Source organism: Elephantulus edwardii, unplaced genomic scaffold, assembly GCF_000299155.1.
Source record: "Elephantulus edwardii isolate Elephantulus edwardi_28Jun2011 unplaced genomic scaffold, EleEdw1.0 scaffold00075, whole genome shotgun sequence".
NCBI lineage: Eukaryota > Metazoa > Chordata > Mammalia > Macroscelidea > Macroscelididae > Elephantulus > Elephantulus edwardii.
In genome coordinates this window covers 1,825,499-1,847,247 of record NW_006399825.1, presented here as the reverse complement: position 1 = coordinate 1,847,247, position 21,749 = coordinate 1,825,499, and the positions used below count along the sequence as shown (strand labels likewise).

Sequence of the window (21,749 nt, the reverse complement as noted above, 5' to 3'; positions counted from 1 at the left end):
GTTCTTTTTAAATAATCTTCACCAATATTTTACTTGCACATGATATTAATAACATTACTTGTTAAAATTATTGTTTGATAATGTTATGGAATTTACTTCATTAGCAATATAACTTTTCTCATGGCTATTTAATTAGCATAAGATGGGACCTTACCCTAGAGCATAAATGAGACAGATAATTTACCTGATGGAATAGTCATGAAGCTCTTGAACATGCTCTTTTTTATGGTCAAAATTCAAAAGCAATTTCATAATGCTGCCTGTGCGCTTTCTCCGTTTTGTCTGTCTCCTAGATGATCTTGATAACTTAAACAATTGTTCCTGAATTTAGTGACATAACTTTTTTGTCTCCATTAGCTAACATGGATAGCTTTCCCTCGTCTTGTACATTAATTTCAACCCTTTATTCCCTTTATAAACAGTATCTCCAGCTCCATGTACCACCTAACTAACATGCTATGCCTACAGAGATGATGAGATAGATTCTTTGACCGTAAAGAATTCTGCCTAAAAGCAGAAGCAGACATATAAACAGCTACAGCAGCTTGTGATAAGCGCTAATAGAAATACTCACAGCACATGGGAAATGGTGATAAATTGGGATAGAGAGAGAAGGAAAGGATAGCCTAGTGCCATTGAAACAGTGAAGCCTGGTTTCTTACTCCTAAAAGCTTATTCTGTTTTATTTTACACTTTTCCAGTTTCTTTAGAAATCAGGGCTAGTAATCAAAATACTAAAAAGAATAAAAACCAAGTGAACCTCTGAATGGATTGCCACACCAGCAAGCTGGGCCGGGCCATTTATATTGAAGTTCAGCTGTTAATTCAAAGTCCAAAACCATTCTCCTTGGTTTTGTTCTTATTTGTAATAATGAAAAGAATACATTTTAAGTAGGATATTCATTTAAGAGAAGATGAAAAATTTAAGGAAATGGTTTCATCCTGGTATTTACAACTTTTCTGTGAGTATCTACTGTTGGTGGATTCCTGTTGCAGCGTGTGGGAATGAATGATAGGGAGGAGGGAATTTCCTCTGACCCTCTTTCCCTGTCTGCTTCTTAACCTCCTTCCTGTGTTAGGGAAATTAGCAACAGCTATTTGCTGGACACCAGTGACCACTGTTGTTACTGTGAACAAACTCTTAACCAACCCTACCCATACGTGGAAGTAAGTTCATATGTTTTATTACTCAAGAGATGATTAAATTGCCAGTCAATTTCTAGATACTAATTCTAGGTTGTTTTCCAGAAAATGAAAAACACTGTTACAGAGGAGGGGGTGGGGGAAGGTTGTTTTTAAATAAAAGGTTGTTTTTTTAAATTAATGTTGCAGGGACATTTTCCCAAACAACACACCCTTTCCCTTTTACTATTTTAAAAATTGCTCAGGTTGAACTATTCTTCAGGGAATGATTAGCTTGCACATTGATTTTGTATTGTAATTTCCTCTACATCTGGAATTTTTACTCATTAAAAATAATTTTGGTGTACCTTGATATTTTTCCTGCTCTTTTCCTCAAGTATTAATATAAGATCCACTAAGAAAACATATTTTTACCTTCTTTAAGGAACTTAAAACATTATGTTTCTGGAGCCTTATTTGACATAACCAAACACTTGGCAATTTCTGCTTAACAAGTGACTTTTCTCATATTTTTAGGAATACAGCACAGCTTCTCATCACTAAGACATCAGCGCTCTGACTTTTCTCATATTTTAAGTTTTAAATTGCTAATAACTTGATTATTAAGGAATCATGTATTGTCAGAATTAAAAAAATACAAAATCTTCAAATTAAAATGGCTTTTTCTATGTATGTTTAAATACCTATTACTTGTACTATGATCACATAAATGAAGTACTAAGAAATAAAGTTGCCTCAACTGATAAAAAGCTTAAGAAACAGGGGAGCGCTGGTGGCCTAGTGGCAAGAAAGTGCACTGTAATCCCAGAGATATGTAGTTCAAATCCACCAGATGCTCTGCTGGAGAAGGAGGGGCCATCTCCTCCTGTACCAGTCAGATCCAAATTGACGGTGCACACACACACAAACAAAATAATAAAATAAAATAAAATTTAAAAAAATTTTAAAAAGCTTAAGAAACACTATATTTCTACTTGAAGACATGTTAATATTATATATCTACGAATTTGACAGTCAGTTTTGCTTTTTTCTGAAATAAAATACAAAATATATAATGCATATTATTGTAATTTTATTTGACGTAAACTCTCATGTATACTTTTCTCCCTATTCAGGAGTATTCTTATACAGAGATCGAAATAATGTTTAATCCAATCTTGTAAACAAATTTGTCTTTACTTTTGATGTTTCAGCTTCACAAAACCCAGAAGTCATCAAGATAAACTCAATTCTGGATATAGTAACAAAAGTTCAAGACTATTACCTTAAAGGATATATTGTTGGGGCTATTCATCCTGTTATACAGCATGTGGGGCCACGAAAACACCTACCTGCAAGTTACCTGTATAGGGTGGTGCTATGGCGCCTGAAGTTGAGGTAGGTATGATACTCAGCTATCATGGTAAGAGGATACTGAGAACGGCAGTTGCCTACAGTTCTAAGGAACTTTACCAAAGTGATAAGGAGAGGGGACTTTAAAGAAAAAGTAATTAGAAGTGATGGTTTAGGGAGCTCTGGTGGCCTAGTGGCAAGAAGCTGCACCGCAATCCCAGGGGTACGCAGTTCGAATCCACCAGATTCTCTGCTGTAGAAGGAGAGGCAATTTCCTCCTGTACCAGTCAGATCTGATTTGATGGTACACACAAAAAATGATAAAAAAATTTAAAAAAAGAAGAAGTGATGGTTTAAGACATATTGTCCAGCAGTTGAAGTTAGATTAAGGGAAGGAAATTTAAAAACTCCTTCCTTAAAACTGTTAAAAAAACAAAACAAAACTGTTGATACACTTAAGCTCCTTGCAGATAAACAAACCCTAAGAGAAAACCCTAAGTGACCATGAAGGAAAAGCCGAGTCTACTCAGAGGGTACTTGTCAGCTCCCCTGGAAGCTCCAGCAGAGGCAGGAGCAGTTAGCTCCAAGTACTGTTATTGTTGGGCTCTACAGAGTAGAGTTTTTTCCACTCGTTATGATCTGCATGACTAAACAGAACTGCCACTGTAATGTCCTCTTAGCTGTTACCCTTACGGGAGCAGATGGCAAAATCACCCTGTGGAATGGTTGAGTGAGCTGAGGGGCCAGCCTTTCTGCTGGCACCTGAGGACTTAGCCATTGCACCAACAGGCCTCCTTGAAAGTACCTATGACATCCATTTTCACTGAACTTTTGGAACTGTCCTATACATTTGTTGTTATTGTTTTTCTTTTCTTGTACCATCTAACTGGAACCGACTCATAGCTGAGTCTCTAGCAGGTTTTCAGAGGCAGTAAATAGCACAGGAGTTGATTATCCATCTTTCTCCCGGGGAGCAACTGGTGTATTTGAACCATGTACCTTTGGGCTGACAGCGCAACTGCTTACCACTGAGCCACCAGAGCTGTATGTCAATAACCTTCATTATGTGGATAACACAATCTTTCTTGCTGAAAGTGAGGAGGACATGAAGCACTTGCTGCAGAAGGTTTAACCTACAGCCTGCAATATGGAATGCATCTCAATGTCAAGAAAACAAAAACCCTTACCATTGGACCAATAGGCAACTTCATGATAGATGGAGAAAAGATTGAAACTGCTAATAACTTCATCTTACAATCAATACATTTGATACCAGCAGGAAGGAGATCAGTAGACATAGTGTACTGGGAAAGTCTGTAGTCAGAAACCTCTCCAAATTAATGAGGAACAGTGACGTCAGTTTGAAGACTCAAGTGCACCCAATTCGGGCCACAGTCTTTTCAGGAGCTGGAAATGAATAAGAATGGCAGAAGAATTGATCTCTTTGAATGGTGGTGAGTACTGAATTGAGAAGAGTACTGAATATCCAGTGGACTTCCAGAAGAACAGATATGTCTTGGAGAAGATGCAAACAGAGTACATCTTGGAGGCAAAGATGTTAAAGCTTTGTCTCACATACTGTGAGAATATTGCTAGGAGAGGTTATTCCTTGAAGATGGACATCATACTTGGAAAGGTGGCAGGATGGTGAAGGAGAGGAAGACCCTCAACCAAGGTGGATTGACACAGTGACTACAGCAGTGGGCTTGACTGTGTCAGAGCTTGTGAAAATGGCACAGGCAGGGTTCAGATCTGTTGTTCATAGGGTCTCTATGAGTCGTATTTGGCTCCATGGCACCTAACAACAGATTTTTTTTTTCCAATTTAAGGAGCCCTGGTGGCACAGTATTTAAAGTGCTTGACTGCTAACAAAATGGTCAGTGTTTGAAACTCTTCAGCCACTCTGCTGTGTCAGCTAAGGTCATGATGAGTCAGAATTGACTTTACAGAAGTAAATTCTACTGTTTTACTATTAGTGGCAAAATAAACCACCAGTACATTCTAAGGTTTTTGCAGTGGAACGATTTTTATGCCAAGTTTTCACAAATTGGTTCGAGTTGTCAGCTTTTTTCCTTAAAATAAGATTTAAAAGTCGTCTCTTTGTTTTATTTTTAAAAGTTAAAACCTTTTGAATAGCTACTTTTCCCAAACAATACACAAATATTTTGCCAAACTGCTAGTTTTTAAGTTGGATGGTTTTCATGGTAAAATGATTTTATTCTTTTAATGAAAAATAAAAATAGCCAGATCAATGTCTTAGATATTCAACACATTAACTTTTTTAAAAGTACAACTTTTCAGCCTCAGCAAAACCATCTCAAAGACATAAGTAAAAGTCTCATCTTCTCTTTTATAAGAGAGCTAGATAGAGAAAGATTAAATAAGAGAGAATATAAGAAACTAAGAAAAAAAGATAAGTTTAAAAAATTCTAGATATGTTTTTATGATATACTATCTGTTACTGATAATCTGTGGTTTGCTCACCGTCAAGAAAACAAAAACCTCACCCTTGAGCCAGTGAGCACTACAATACAATGGAAAAAAGATTGAGGATCTCAACTATCTTATCTTGCTTGGATCCACAATCCACTCTCTTGGTACCAGCAGTGAAGTTATCAGAAGACATTTTGCATTGGAAAAATATGCAGTCAAAAGATGCTATCCAATATATGCTATCCAAAGTTCGAAAGAGCGATAATTAGGTTTACTACAATGCACTTGAGTCAAGCCATGGTCTCTTCAGTTACTTGCTATGCATTTGAAAGTTGTGCAGTGACTGAGGATGAAAGAAGATTTGCTGCCTTTGAGTTGTGGTATTGAAGAAGAATTCTGAATAATCCCATAGATTGACAAAAGAACAAACAAAAGAGAATACTTCTCTGGAGGTTCAAACCAGCTCCTCCCAAGGAGAAACAGGATAATGCCTCTCCTCTGTGATCGATAGCCTCAGAAATCTATAGGATGAGTCTGGAATTTTTTGACTTTTTTTAGATATCATAATAGTGGTACTTGCGTCCTACTTACAAATCCTAAAAACCACTTATAAATAATCTTTTCTGCTTTTAAAATTATTTCATACAAGCTTAGCAGAAATTGGACAATGCTAGGATTCAAAAAGGAAAGTAATATCAGAAATTAAGAAAAAGAGGTATTTTTTTCTGTATTTTAGTAGGAGTTTTACTTGTGCATTTGGGCAGCAAAGTTTTTCTTTTAAAAAAAAAAACTGATCTAAAATAATTTCTCATAACTTTTTACTAAAACAGTAGGCATGATACTCTTCTGCTATATTTAAATGTTTGTTAGAAAATTAAATTAATAGACATTTATTTGTGGAAGTTATTCTATGATTCTGGTATTTATACACAAGAGCTACTTCAGGCTTTACACTTCTTTTTTTAAAACAAATTTTAAAATATTCACTTGACCTTATTTGTAAGTTGCTCATATTCATATATTAACTGAAAATAAGCACTTGTCCTGCAACCGTGAACATATTCTCTCTGTTACAGCTCAAAACATTCATCAACACTTGGTGGACAAAGAAGAGCAATGCTTGTAATAGAAGAATTTCCCATAACTGAGGAAATCCAAACAAATGATGTTGCAAAAGAACTGATAGAAAAGGTATTTTTTAACTTTATCTTTGTAAGATACTAAGATATGTTTGCTATTTCTTCTTCATCAGTTCCCTTCTTTAAAAAAAAGAAAAAGCGCTGTAATAAACAACTTCATCTACCAAAATTTAAAACATATTGAAACACTTATACCAAATTGTACAAAGTTAATTACAGAAATGCTAGCCAATAAAACAGAATGGGGATGCCAGAAGCAAATTTGAACACACATAAAACGTTTAATCACAAAGGGAATGAAATAAAGTAGGAGACCAACCGTTACTTAATAAATACTGCTGGGAAAATGGCAACTGTTCTGTAGAAAACTGCACCACCATAGAATGCAATGTAATACTAATGAGACAGAGATTAAACATTTAAAGCAAAAAAAAACTCTTGAGGAAAATGAATGGATGTGGACAGTTGTGAATATATAACTTGCCACTGAGTTAACTGGAATTCATAGTGACCCTATAAAAAATTGATCTGAACCCTGCGCTATCCTGAGCCTTCCTGACCATCTCAGACATACTCGAGCCCACCATTAGAGGCATTGTGTCAGTCCATCTCTTTGAGGCTCTTCCCTTCCTTCCCTGACCACCTCTCAAAGCATGATGTCCTTTTATATAGACTAGACCCGCCTAACTACATTCCCAAGGTATGTGAGATGAAGTTTCACTATCCTTGTCTCCAAGGAGCACCTGCCTACATCTTTTCCAAGAGAGGGAGAGAGAGAGAGAGAGACAGAGAGATATTTTCATAGATACATAGATAGATCGATCCTTTTGGTATTCAATGGAATATTCAGCGCTCTTATCCAAACCACAACTTAATGGCATGGATCATTCTTCTGTCATCTTTGTCCAATGTCCAGTTTTCAGCTCCATAGCAAGTAATGGATATCTTGAGGACTGTAAAAATAAGGAGTCTAGGTGGTACTGTACTTAAAAGCACTTGGCTGCTAACTGAAAGGCCAGTGGCTCAAACGCACTAGACATTATGTGGGAGAAAGATTTAGCACTTTGCTTCAGAAAAGTGTTATAGCCTTGAAAATTTTGTGGATGCACAATCATGTTTATTGCTGTGTTCACAATAGCAAGGAGATGGAAACACCTAAGTGCCCATCAACGAATGATAGAGAAGCTGTGGTATATTCACACAATGGAATACTGCATTGAAAAACAAGAACTCATGAAATATTACACAAAATGGGTGACCCTGGAGGACATTTTGCTGAGTGAAATATCTCAGTCACAAAAGGACAAACACTGCATAATGCCACTGTTATAAAACAGGACTGACATGGGAATTGGGGGAAAACTAAGAGGAGATAAATAATTAAAAAAAAAAAAGGAAATGGACTTATGTGTATGTTATAGTAGATACCTTTTCAGCATTTATTTGTGCTACTCCTATGACTAGTAAGCACTCCACTATGGTTATTTTGCATTTGTTGCATTGTTTTACTGTTATAGAATTTCTAAAATATATTAAAATAGTAGCCTGGATTATATTAGTAAGAAAAAAAGAAAGAAAATTCTGTGGAGCAATACTGTTGTTGTGTGATGTGCCGTCGAGTCGCTTGCCACTCATAGCAACCCTATGTACAACAGTCCTAAACCTTGCTCTATCCTGTGCCAATCCCACTGCCTCTGACACACCCATCCCGATTACCCCAGTCACTGAATCAATCCACCTCATAGAGGGCCTTCGCCTCCTGCACTGTCCCTCTACTCGACCCAGCATGATGTCCCTCTCCAGGGACCTGTCCCTCCTTACAACATGTCCAAAGTATGTCAGACAAAGCCCCAGAATCCTTGCCTCCAAGGAGCAGCCTGGTTTAACCCTCTCCAGGACAAACCTGTTTGTTTTCTTGGAAGTCCAGGGTACATTCAATACTCTTTTCCAGCACCACAGCTCAAAGGCATCAATTCTCCTTCTATCCTCCCTAGTCATTGTCCAACTCTCTGATGCATAACAAGTGATTGCAAAGACCATGGCCTATATCAGATGCACCTTAGTCTCCAGAGTGACACTATTGCTCTTCAGTACTTTGGAGAGGTTCCTAACAGCAGACTTTCCCAACGCAATGTGTCTTTTAATTTCCTGGCTACTGGTGCCAAGAGAGTTGACCGTGGAGCCAAGCAGACTAAAGTTGTTAACAATCTCAATCTCTTCACCATCCAACCTGATGCTGGTGAGAATTTTTTTTTTTTTGTGAGAATTTTTGTCTTCTTGACATTGAGCCTCAATCCATACTGAAGGCTATAGTCCTTGACCCTCTGCAGCAAGCACTTCAGGTCCTCCTCAGTTTCAGCAAGCAGGGTTGTGTCATCTGCATAATGCAGATTGTTGATAGATCTTCCACCAATCCTGATGCCACACTTATCCTCATAGAGCCCAGCCTCCCGGATGATGTGTTCTGCATACAGGTTGAAAAGGTATGGAGATAGGATATATCCATGGCGTACACCCCTCCCAATTTTGAACCATGCAGTGTTTCCTTGCTCTGTTCTGACAACTGGCTCTTGGTCCAAGTATAGATTTTGCATTAGCATGGTCAAGTGTCCTGGGATTCTCATTCCTCTCAGAGTCAGCCACTGTTATGATCCACACAGTCAAACGCCTTTACATAATCAATGAAACACAGATAGACATTCTTCTGGTATTCCCTGCTTTCAACTAAGATCCATTTAACATCCCTAGTACAATATCTAATATTATCTAATAATATCTAACAATATCCCTAGTACCACGACCCCTTCTAAACCCAGCCTGGACTTCTGGCAGTTCTCTGCTGATGTGCTGTTCCAGTAGTTTTTGGATAATCTTCAGTAGAATCTTGCTTGCATATGAAATCAATGATATTGTTCTGTAGTTTCTGCACTCAGTTGGGTCACCCTTCTTTGGGATGGGAACAAATATAGATCTCTTCCAGTCAGTTGGCCAAGTGGTTGTTGTTCTCCAGATTTCTTGGCACAGCGTAGCAAGCATCCAGGGCAGCATCCGTTAGCTGAAATACGTCAATTGGTATACCGTCAATTCCTGGGGCCTTATTTTTTGCTATTTCTTTCAAAGCAGCTTGTACTTCTTCATCACCATAGGCTCTTGCTTATATGTTATCTCATTAAATTCTTCTGTGTCTGCCAATTCCTTTTGATACAGTGACTCAGTATATTCGTTCCATCTTCTTTTAATACTTTCTGGATCATTTAATATTCTGCCTAAAAGCATCCTTGATTAATGCTCCTCTGTGTTTTATGAGTAGGGTTACTGTGAGTCTAACTCAGCCCAATGGCAATGGACTAAATTTGGGTTTGGTACTGTGAAAACTAGAAAAGTTACATTACTAAAAACGCCAAAAAAAGTGCTGAAGAGGGGTGAGAAGGACACATGTTTCCTATTGAAGTTTCATTTTCAAAAGATGTAGGGAGTGAATACTAGTTCATGAAGACTACATCCAATATTCAATGGACAAAACCTATGGACAACAAATGCATCAGTAATCTAAAGAGACATTTACAAATGTTTTATTGTTGTTGTTATTGTTATGTGCCATTGAGTTGCCTGAAACTCATAGCAACCCTATATACAATAGCTCTGAAATCTTCCCTATCCTGAGTCAGTCTCACTGACTCTGGCACAACCACCTTCATTACCCCTGTTACTGTGTCAATCCATCTCATCTGGGATCTTCCTCTCCTGAGCTGCCCTCCACCCTTCCAAGCATGATGTTCTTCTCCAAGGACTGGTCCCTCCTGGCTACATGCCCAAAGTATATGAGACAGAGCTTCAAAATCCTGGCCTCCAAGGAGAAACTTGATTTCACCCTCTCTAAGAGAGACCTGTTTGTTTTCTTGAGAGTCAATGCTATGTTCAGTACTTTTCTCCAACACCACAACGCAAAGGCATTAATTCTTCTGTATCATCCTTAGTCATAGTCCAGCTCTCTGATACATAATAAGTATTTGCAAAGACCATGGCCTTGATCATATGCACCTTAGTCCCTATAATGACATCACTACTCTTATTATTCTTTAGCACTTTGGAAAGCTCCCTGACAGCAGACTTTCCAGTGCAATTTGTCTTTTGATTTCCTGACTTCTGATACCAAGAATGTTGATTGTGAACCAAGCCGAAATTGTTAACAGCCTCAGTCTCATCTCCATCTGTCATGGTACTGCACTTGGCCCAGTGATAAGAATCTTAATTTTCTTGATGTTGAGCTTCAATCCACATTAAAGACTACAGTACTTTCCAACTATTTTGAATGGTTTTTAGTGTGAAAACAATTTCAAACTCACTGAAGGTGAGTTCTGAAATCCTTTATGCATTATGCTAAATCTTGCACCTTTGCCCTATAATGTGTATCTTCTACAAACACACATACTCTCTTTACTCACTTTCATAATCCCAGTAGAGTTATTAAAGTCAATAAATTTAACATTTAAAAAAAAAGATTATCGTCCTTGGTCTTTTGCAGCAAACGCATCAGGTCCAATTTTGGCAAGCAGGGTTGTGTTATTTGTACATTGAAGGTTGTTGATTTGATGAGTCTTCTTCCAATATTGATGCTACATTCCTCCTCATAAAGCCCAGCCTCCTGAATGATCTGTTCCATGTACAGACTGAAAACATATGAAGATGAGACACATCCCTGATGCACTCCTTTCCCACTTTTGACCATGCAATGTTTCTTTGCTCGGTTCTGAGGACTGCTTCCAGGTCTAAAAATTTCCTGGCTAATAATTTTTAGTACAGGTCAAAAGGAACTACAAATTTCATTAGTTGTCAGGAAAAGTCAGTCCTGGGGAAAAGACATCAAGCTGGGAAAGATGGTGGTGGTGGTGGTTGTGTGCTGTTGAATCAGAACCGACTCATTGCTGACCCTCCAGAGAATTTTCAGAGGCTATAAATTGGATGCGAGGAGACTGCCCATCTTTCTCCTGAAGAATCGGTGGTAGATTCTGACTGTATGCCTTAGGTGAGTAGCACGGATTCTTACCCACTCCAACATAAAAGACTCGGAGAAAGTAGAAAGTCCTGAGAGAGATGGATTGACAGAGACCTTGAAAGTAGTTCAGGACTCAGCTCTATTTTACATAGAGTCACTATGGGTTGTAATAGACTCAACGGCACATAACAACAAAACGGAAAAACAAAATAAATACTAAATGTATGTTGGAAAAACTTTTAAGAAAATAATTTATATTCATGCATTGCAACTGGCATTGTAATAATTTAGTACAGATTTTTCTGGATTATAATTTTATATTTTTGTCTCAAAAATCTCTGATTAAAACAAGCTTGGAAGCAGGAGTGGCATCCACTTCCAAAATAGCTTGCCTCTGGAAACTCTGTGAATGTGGAGAAATGATGAAAGTTATACAAGTGTGCAGGTCTTTCATTCATAGGGTCGTTATGAGTCGTCTACGACTCGACAGCACTTAACAGCAACAACAACGATCTCCTTTTTTAGGGATCTCTGGTAACATAGTGTGTAGGGAGTTGTGCTGCCAACCTTAAGGCAAGTAGGTCAAATCCACCAGCTGCTTTGTGGGAGAAAGATAAAGCCATCTCCTTCTGTACAATTGACAGCCTCTGAAAACTCACTGGAGAGTCAGCTATGAGTCAGTTCCAACTCAGTGGCACATAACAACATAATTTTTAGGAAACTAGTCGGAGAAAATAGTTAAAAGTGGGGAGAAATATTTTTATACAAAGATAAATTCATGAATAATGTGACAATCAGTCAATAATTGGAAGATGACTAAGATAACAGTGACATCTACATGGAATATTTTATAGTTAATAAATATCAAGCTGAATTGACTGTTGAGATAGAGAAGTATATACAATGTAAATTAATTGAAGCTTAATAAAAAATTAAGTAGTTGTTGTTGTTGTTGTTATGTGCCATCGAGTCGTTTCCGACTCATAGCGACCCTATGCACAACAGCTCTAAACCCTGCTCTATCCTGCGCCAACCGCACCGCCTCTGACACACCCATCCCGATTACCCCAGTCACCGAATCAATCCATCTCATAGAGGGTCTTCCCCTCCTGCGCTGTCCCTCCACCCTCCCAAGCATGATGTCCCTCTCCAAGGACCTGTCCCTCCTGGCAACATGTCCAAAGTATGTCAGACGAAGCCCCAGAATCCTTGCCTCCAAGGAGCAGCTTGGTTTAATCCTCTCCAAGATGGATCTGTTTGTTTTCCTGGCAGTCCATGGTACATTCAGTACCCTTCTCCAGCACCACAGCTCAAAAGCATCCACTCTCCTTCTGTCCTCCCTAGTCATTGTCCAACTCTCTGATGCATAACAAGCGATTGCAAATACCATGGCCTGTATCAGGCGCACCTTAGTCTCCAGAGAGACACTGTTGCTCCTGGGTACATTTGAGAGGTCCCTAACGGCAGACTTTCCCATCGCGATACGCTTTTTGATTTCCTGACTGCTGGTACCAAGACTTAATTAAAAAATTAAGTACTATATGTAAATTGATTAAAACAGTAGAAAATTGTACATTCCTAAGTATCCTAAATTGATAGAATTGAATGAAAGTTCTTCTGTTCTTCTCTGCCTTCCTTTTCTTTTTTAGTTGTGTTGGCATATTGTGTGAGAGAAAGATGAGGCAGTTTACTTCTTAACAGTCTTGGAAACTCTGTGGAGCAGTTCTACTCTTGCCTTTGTGGTATTATTGTTGTTGTGTGCTGTCAAGTCAGAACTGACTCATAGCTGACCTGCCAGTGGGTTTTCAGAGGCAGTAAATCTCACAGTGGGAGACTGCCCCTCTTTCTCCTGTGGAGTGGCTGGTGGATTCGAACCGTGTGCCTTTGGGATTTTTGCAGCACTAAATTGAAATCACAGCAGTGAGTTTGGTGGTTTGCTTGGCATATTTGTAAGATTTCAGCAATTATTTAAATACATTTTAATTATTTAAATATTTAATTAAATGTTAAATATTTAATTATTTAAATACAAAGGCATTTTATTTTTAAGTAGAAATCCTAGAACTTGTTCACTGTTTCTATAGTGCTTTGGATGACTATGTCATAAGATTATCTGTGGTTTGTATATATCCAGTTATATGATATTTCGTATTTAGCTGTAAAGTCACTACCGTTCAATAAGGTGTTTCAGGAACAGTCTTTGAAATTAAATTTTTATAAATAAGTTACACATACCATTTACTATTACTATTCGGGGAAGTTTAAAAAAAGTTTTTCCAAAGAATAAATCCAATTCAGAAAGTTTCTTTTCAGAATAAAAATGTATATGAACTTTGTAAGCAAACCAAGAAAAAAAGAGAATGAAAATGTAACTATTAATTATGCCTTAATAGGTCATCATCACAGACCTTGTTTTGCATTTGACTTTCCTGGACACAGTTAAACATCTTTTTAAACAGGAAGATATTGTTATTGTAGCAATTAGAGTAATGGGGTTATTTCATGAAGAAAAAAGCTTCAGGAAACAGTACATGTGCTATTTGCACATTGCCCAATGTATGAACAAGAGTGGCGGATGAATGCCAAATATTATTCCTGAACAGTGCCGTACATAAAGAGCTGATTGTTAAGCAGCTGGATTATAAGCCAAGTTTTAACATTATACCAATGTTCATTTGGTTTTTTTAAACCAGGTTTACAACTATTTTTCTTGCAATTTTAAAAACACTAATCCTCCATCTTACCACATGGAAAAAGCATTAATACTCTATGTGATACCAGATCTAGACAGATAAATTTTTCTAATAATAGAAAAAAACCCTTCTGCAGCTGATAATTCACAAACTACCACTCAGTCTATTCCTATTTACAGTGGCAAAGTAGAACTGCCCTGTTGAATTTCCAGAGTTGGAAGTTATTCTACAAACACCTACCTGTTTTTCCTCCAGCAGAGTAAACAGTGTGTTCAAACTGACCACTTTTCGATTGGCAGCCAAATGCCTTAATCACAGCACCACCAAAGCATCTCCTCGATCAACTGAAAAGAGGTAGAGAAATCATAAATAATAAAATCAAACAACTTTTTCTACCTGCAGAATTCCATGCCTCTTTCCCACCTCTAATTTTTCCCCAGGGCCATTGATGAAGAGGAGAATTTTCAAGGATTCACTTATTGCTATTATTTCGATATGTTCTTTTTTGTGAGAGAGAGTAAGTCGAACCAGGTGTAGTCCTTTGTCCTGCCACCCATATCCTTACCCCTTCTCAAACCTTTCCTTCCTTTCCCCTCCTCTGGCCTCTGGGATCTGTTCCGTTCCTGGCTCCCTGCTATCCTCCTCTCTTCTCTTCTCTTGCATCACTTTGTTCCCCATTTCCCCATCTTTCCACATTGCCATCCTTTCCCATTCTTTTACCTTTGTTTCATGTCCATCTGTTATGACAGGCAGAGAAGGGAGAAAGTTCATGGCCTTGATGTCTTGGGTTTGGCTTTAGAGTCTTCAAGTCAAACCAAGTGTGTTTCTTCCCTGGTATAACTAAGGAGTAAATGGAAAGAGAGTAAGAGTAAGACACACACCACAGCTTCTTACACATCAGTGTACACTTTCGTCTGATGTCTTTCCTCCTTCTCAAAGTGTTTTTGGAAAATCTGCTATATATGGTCACGTCAAAATGATAACAACTTTTCCAGACACATCTTGGTGGTATGAACGATGTCATATTGTTTTCCCAGCCTCCTCCACGTTTTAAGATCTGACAAGGCAGAAAATATACGGTCCACCACTACCTTTGTAGAGAATCCACCAATCAGTATTTGACACCACTATACTCTTTGAATGGAGAGACAAGAGAACCTATACCAATTTCATCACGTTGTTGTTGTTTATGTAGAACTGGGCCCATAGCTGGACCCTCTGGTGGGTTTTCAGAGGCAGTTAATCACATGGGAGGAAATTGTCCATCCTTCTCCCACAGAGCAGCTAGTGGCCTCGAACTGCATGCCTTTGGGATTGCGTCGCAGCTTCTTGCCACTCAGCCACCAGAGCTCCCTTGCATCACATTATGTCATGGCTTTTATTGGCTAGAAATTTTTTTTTTCACAATCGCGCATAGCGACTGTCTCTGTTTTGTAAATCTGAAGTTAGACTATGCAACAGATGGAAAATGTCCCTGCCAGCCTCCAGGGCTCACCTTCATCCAGTGGTGAACTGGCTCTCTGAAGGGGCGACAGGCGCTCTAGTTTATAGCATCAACTGCTGCCTGTGGCTCCCTGGTCAATTTCAGGCTGCCAGTATGATTTCACAGTTGAGAAGAGATGTGCAAAACTGACTCTCGGAAGCCTGTACAGACTGGCTCCAGCAGCCCAGCTCCCTCCTCTGTGCATCTCCCCTCCTTTAGAACACATCCTCTCTGCCCTCCCATCCCATCCCCTCCATGCCCTGCTCCCTCTTCCACACGTTCCCCTCTGGAACCAAGCAAGCTATCCAAAATGACAACTAGAGAATATACCAGTTGTGAACAGAAAGTGAACTGACCTGAACTATTGCTCAGGAGTCACAGAATTCATGGGCTGAACTCTGTTCACAGACATATTTCTAAAGTACTCACAGTGTTTTTAATGATTTAGAATAAATATATAAAGCTCAGGAATTTCCCTTAAAAAGTAAGATTTCTGACTTCTCTTTGTTATTATTGTTAAGTGCCGTTGAGTCGTAGGTGACTTATAGAGACCCTATGAAGGAGAGTCCTCGACGCTTGGGTGTCTGTCATCCTCTCTCCAGGTTCATAGGGTTTCCGGAGGCAAGCTATTACAGAAGTGGATGCCACTCCTCCTTCCAAGTTTGTTTTAATCGGGGAGCTCCACCTCACTCTCTGTCCACATTGTGTAACCTACCATTAACACATTTGACACGTCAGTGTCACAGTCTTCAGCCTCACAGCAACCACAAGTGACCACAATACGGCAACTTGTATACCAGGGCTATATGACCTAGAGGAATGTTTTAATTCTGACTTCTCTTAAGAAGAGAAATATCAGGTCTGCATTCACATTATCATCAGCTGGAGTTAAATTGTGTGATTTACCCCTTTTAGTTGATTCCACATCAACTCTTTTTTCACTTTCTTTCTAACTTTAGAAATTTGCATTTTCTGAGTGAAATATCTCAGACACAAAAGGACAAATACTTCATAGTGCCACTGTTACAAAACAAGACTGACATCGGGGTTGGGCGGAGACTGAAAAGATGGGATAAATTATGTATACTAGAGTGAAACAGATGAGAGAATTATTTTAAAGGGATATATGATTAGGTATTATTGTCATGACAGGAGTCCAGAACGAAGGCTGCATAGTGGAGTGGACTTGGGGGGAGGGATTGTATAATAATGAAAGAATTTTACTTTTCAAAGAGAAGAACTAACTAGTGGGGAAAGGTGGACAGTGAGAAAAGTGCAACAATCAATGAATGGAAATCCAGAGTATCTGTAAATTTTCATTAAAATTTTAAAAAAAGAAAAATTTACATTTTCCACCTCTGGCAAAACTATTTCTTTTCTGCCACATAACGTTTATTTTAAAACAAGCATATAAAAGATAATTGCTTTTCATTTTCATTGATTTAATAAGTACTTAGTGAGCAACTTCTAGGTACACTGCCTGTCCTTTATAGAATGCCGAGCCTAATGGAGGAGAAAAACATGGAGACAAATGGAACAAAAACATGAAACTAAAACGGATAATAAGAAAAGTGCTGAGTATCAACGTAACCTTTGCTGAAAGTCCCAAATTATTCACTGGCATTATGTTATTGCTTCTGAATCCTATTCTTAAACCCTAAAACTAATGCATAATGGCCTAAATAGGAGGCAGTCGCATCAAGACATAAATAGGTCAGGTTTGTCAAGAATTGGCCTTTTACCCTTTTTTTATTTTAAACCCATGTATTTTCTTTATCTGGTCACTTTTTTGTGCATCTTATTCAGACTTTTGATTAGTTTAAAGCTATCTGTTTTTAAAAAGTTATCTGTTGTTGTTAGAACTAGGACAGGAAGAAGGAATACTGCCAGCCACCTGGTGAGATGGGGTAGAAAGGAAGGTTGCTCTCCTGATCCCTGGGAGAGTATACGGAACAATGAGAGCAATCCCACCTTTCTTGCCATCAGCTAGCTGCTGGTGTGAACACTGCTGCAGTCCCAAATTCTCGTGCTGATCTAACTACTATTCAAAACAGCCACAAATCTCCTTATTCACTATTTTCATTAGTTTCTTCCTTCAATCTGTGTTTGAAATAGTTTATCTTTTCCTTTTTCACTTAGGGATCAATAACTATCACCCAAATCTGCTATCTTTGTTTTGTAGCACCTTGGTTGAAGAGGGTTTTATCTCCTGCCTGTCTAATCATCATTTTACCCAGAAGCCTACCCATATGTATTGAAAAGTGATTTGTGCTCACTTGTTTTGGTTTTTGTTTCTTAATGAATAATTCTGTTCTTTGTCAAGGAAGATCTGTTTGGTAATGCAGTGTTGTGGGTCTGTTATTCAAAATGGCTTTCCTAGTCTATTTTGCCAAATGGCCAGACAGGAACATGCATGCAAATAGATATCTTAGTCTATCCAGCAAGGGATTCACTAGGGTCACCATTCCACCAGATTTAAATTGAGTGGGGTCACCAGCAGAAATTTGGGCATTTGAACCCCCAGCAAAGAAGTGGACAATGTGGTACATGCCCTTAAGGGACAGAGATTTTTGCACCAGCCAGAACTACAGGGAAGCAGCCGCAGCCACAGCAGAGAACCAGAGACCTGTTGTGAGATGGAGTAGACCTAGGCCTGCTTCCCCACAGAACCAGAACCAGGGGCCTTGGCCCAAGCTTGCTGGAAGACTGTGAGGGAAGAGATGTGGGAAGACACCTTAATTAGCAGGACTAAGAGTTTTGTAACACTAGCCTAAGACCACAAGGCTAATGACTGAAGAGCCTGCAAGCACACTTCAGAAGCCATCCTGACTGAGAAATTGTATTCCTGTTGCCATCCTGAAATGTAACCTGTTAATCTCTCTAATAAAACCCCATAATCATGAGTATGTTTCTGTGTGTCTGCAGAGCTATTGTAACAGATTTCAGACCACGTAGGAGTAGTGGGATTGGTATTAAAATTAGTAGAAGTAGGAATGGGAATGTGAGAGACATGGTTGACTTCATGGGAATTGGTTTTGTGCTGTAAATGCTGTTAATGGGGACAGTTCTCCCTTGTGAAGTTAGTAGAGGTCAAATATGGCCATCCTCGTGCTACTCCTTTTTCTAAAGTATAGAGAGAGCTCAGTTGGTCTAGTGGATAGAAACTTCTACTACCAAGCCAAAGGTGGGTAGCTTTAATCCATGGCCCGCAGGCCTGGTTTTAATTGTCTTTGCTCAAACATTCTTCTAAGTGGTATAGCACTGCTCTGTCAATTTGCTGTACAGAGGTAACTGTGGTTGCTGTGATGCTAAGCACTGTGACACTGATGTGTCCAATGTGATAATGGTTACCCATAGTGGACAGTGTTTGGTGGAGCTCCCAGATTAAAACAGGCTTGGAAACAGATGTGACATCCACTTCTGAAATAGCTCACCTCCAGAAACTCTATGAACTTAGAGAAAAGATGAAAGTTATACAAGTGTTCAGGTCTGTTTCAAGAAGGTATGGTGTAAGTGTGACATAGGTTTAAGTATAGGGTATTATACTACCAACTAAACCATTTGCTGCTGAGTAAGTTCCAACTCTTGGCAAACCCAAGTGTGTCAGAGTAAAATTATGTTCCTAAGTTTTTAATGACTGGATTTTTGGAAGTGGATCATTAGACCTTTCTTCTGGGGTGCCTGTGAGTGAACTTGTTAAGCAATTGAATTATTTGTACCTTCCAGATACAAAAAAGTCCTATTCTTTTATGTTGTTGGTGATGAACAATGAATTATTTATACCTACTATTCTGTTGCTGTAGTTGTGATGGTGGTATTCTGTTGATTCAAACTGACAGTGACCCCATATGATAGAGTAGAACTATCCCTTGTAGCTTCCTAGTCTGTAATCTTTACAAGAGCACGTTGTCCTTAACTTTTCTTCTATAGAACTACTGGTGGAATCAAACTGACAGCATTTCATTTAACAGAAAAGTGCTTAACCACTGTACCACCAGGATGTCTTAAATAGTTTGTGCATGATCTTTAGTTACTGCTCAAGACTCCTAACAGATTACATCAACAAACCTAGAGGTTAATTGATACAATCAATGTAAGCAATATTTTACATGTGTTCTTTCATCTCTTCTTACACTTCAGCTTAATGTAGCTGCTAAAAGAGGAATGAAGTTTGTTGGATTCATATCACAGCATTGTCCACCATCTAAATTCTGCAATGGAAACAACCTTGATGGAACTATAGAATCAGAAACAATACTATCTGTGAGACACAGTTTACATGAAAACTGTAAAAGTTGCAATGAAGGAACATTAAGTGGGCAATCGTCTGAAAGTGGAATTGAAGAGGAACTTCATCCGGAAAGTAGACCATCTCAGATGGGACAAGATAGCAGCCCTAGTTTCTCTAAATCAATAAAGGAAGAAGGTAATGGATGACTGGAATTAGAATGTATTACTAGTTTACGTTTGGCAAAACAAGTTTTGGGAAGTTTTTTTTTAAAATAACAAAAAATAAATTTTTATTTTACATTGATTTGCTTACAAAGTATGTAAACATTATGTTTCACAGTATCCTTCTTTCATATTGTGTTTCATATAATCATTCCCATTCATTATATTTTATAAAATTAATCAACATTGAACTATATCCACCATTACTCTTTCTTTCCAAATCCCCACCAGATCTTTCCCATTTCCTTTACCCACCCCTCCCTCCACCCACCACATTGTATGACCCTGTGATTTCCACCTTGCCCACCTTCAACCCTCTACTCCTCTTCTCCCTCTCTTGCATCTTCGTACATGTTTTACTAGTTACCTTTTTATTTCTACAACAATGGTCTGTCTTGTACAATATTTGTCCTTATGAGACTGAGTTAGTTCACTTAGCATAATGCTCTCCAATCCTCCTAAGTTACATAATAACTTTTTAAATCATTGTTCCTGAGAGCTGCATAGTATTCCATCATACCACAATTTCTCAATCCATTCCGTTTTGGTTGGACATTTGGGCTGTTTCCATCTTCTTGCGATGGTGAATAACACTGCTATGAACATTGGTGTACAAATCTCTATTTTTTGCCTTATTTCTCATTTTCTCAGGTTATATTCCAAGCAGTGGAATATCTGGTTCATGTGGAATTTCTATGTTCAGATTTTTTGGTGAAATGCCAAACTGTCTTCCAGAGTAGTTGAACCATTTTCCTAACAGTTTCTGAGAGTTCCTATCTCTCCACATCCGCTCCAGCATTTCTTGCTTTCTATCCTATTAAACTGTGTCACTGCTACTGGGATAAGATAGTATCTCATTGTGGTTTTGATTTGCATTCCTCATAGTGCCAGTGATTTTGAGCATTTCTTTATTTGTCTGTTGGCCATCCGAATGTTTTCCTTTTTGAAAAGTCTTTCCATGTCTTTTGCCCATTTCATAATTTTGTTATCAGTCTTTCTCTTGTGGGAGCCCTGTAGGATTCTGTAAACTTTTGATGTATGAGACCCTTGTCAGAGATGGTATTAACAAATGTTTCTTTCCCATTCAGTAAGTGTGTTTTGTTTTTTTCTCACCCTGTTGAAAAATGTTTCTGTTGTGCACAGGGATTTAATCTTTAGAAGGTCCAATTCATCAAGTTTATCCTCTCATGGTTGTGAATTTCTGGCTGTATTTGTCAGCCTTTTTATACCATGGGTATGCCTTCTGAGCTTGATCCAATTTTGTGTCTTATGATCTTTATGGGTTTAACTTTATTCCTAGGTCTCTGATCCACCTTGAGTTGATTTTTATATGGAGAGAGGTGTGGATCGTGCTTCATTCTTTCTACAGTTAAGCAGCCCAGTTGCACAGCACCATTTGTTGAAGAGGTTGTCATTTCCCCATTTGATAGGTTTGTTTCTTTGTTGAAAAGCAGTTGAAGATAGACAGGTTAATTTCTGGGTTCTCAATTATGTTCCATTGGTCTTTGTGCCTGTCATTGTACCAGTCCCATACTGTTTTGGTTATTATAGCTATGTAGTAGGTTTTGAGATCAGGGAGTGCTATGCCTACTTCATTCTTCCACGCCACCCCCATCACTGTGTACCATCAAATCTGATATAACTGGCACAGAAGGAGATTGCCCCTTCTCCTCCAGGGAACATCTGGTGGGTTCCAACCATGTGCCTTGGAGATTGCACTGCAGCGTCTTGCCACTAGGCCACCAGGGTTCCCTTCCTACTTCATTCCTGTTTTTCAGAAGTGCTTTGCTTATTTCAAGTCTCTCCTCTCCAAATAAAGTTACCAATTGCCTTTTCTATCTCTTTGAAAAATTAATTTGGTATCTTTACTGGGATGTGTTAAACATGTAGATTGCTTTGGTTGTTGTTGTTATGTGCCGTCAAATCGCTTGCGACTCATAGCGACCCTATGTACAACAGCCCTAAACCCTGTTCTATCCTGTGCCAATTGCATTGCCTCTGACACATTACCCCAGTCACTGAATCAATACACCTCATAGAGGGTCTTCCCCTCCTGCACTGTCCCTCCACCCTACCAA

The 21,749-nt window shown here is 38.6% G+C and overlaps 1 protein-coding gene across 1 annotated transcript in view; it reads left to right on the top strand.

Annotated features, from left to right (window-relative positions):
* Positions 1-21,749, top strand: part of RFTN2 (raftlin family member 2) — a 95,934-nt gene that overhangs the window by 19,544 nt on the left and 54,641 nt on the right. The window contains exons 2-4 of the mRNA XM_006889066.1: positions 2,337-2,520; positions 5,985-6,099; positions 19,360-19,645. Coding sequence (XP_006889128.1) covers positions 2,337-2,520; positions 5,985-6,099; positions 19,360-19,645 — 585 coding nt within the window. The remainder of the gene's footprint in view (positions 1-2,336; positions 2,521-5,984; positions 6,100-19,359; positions 19,646-21,749) is intronic.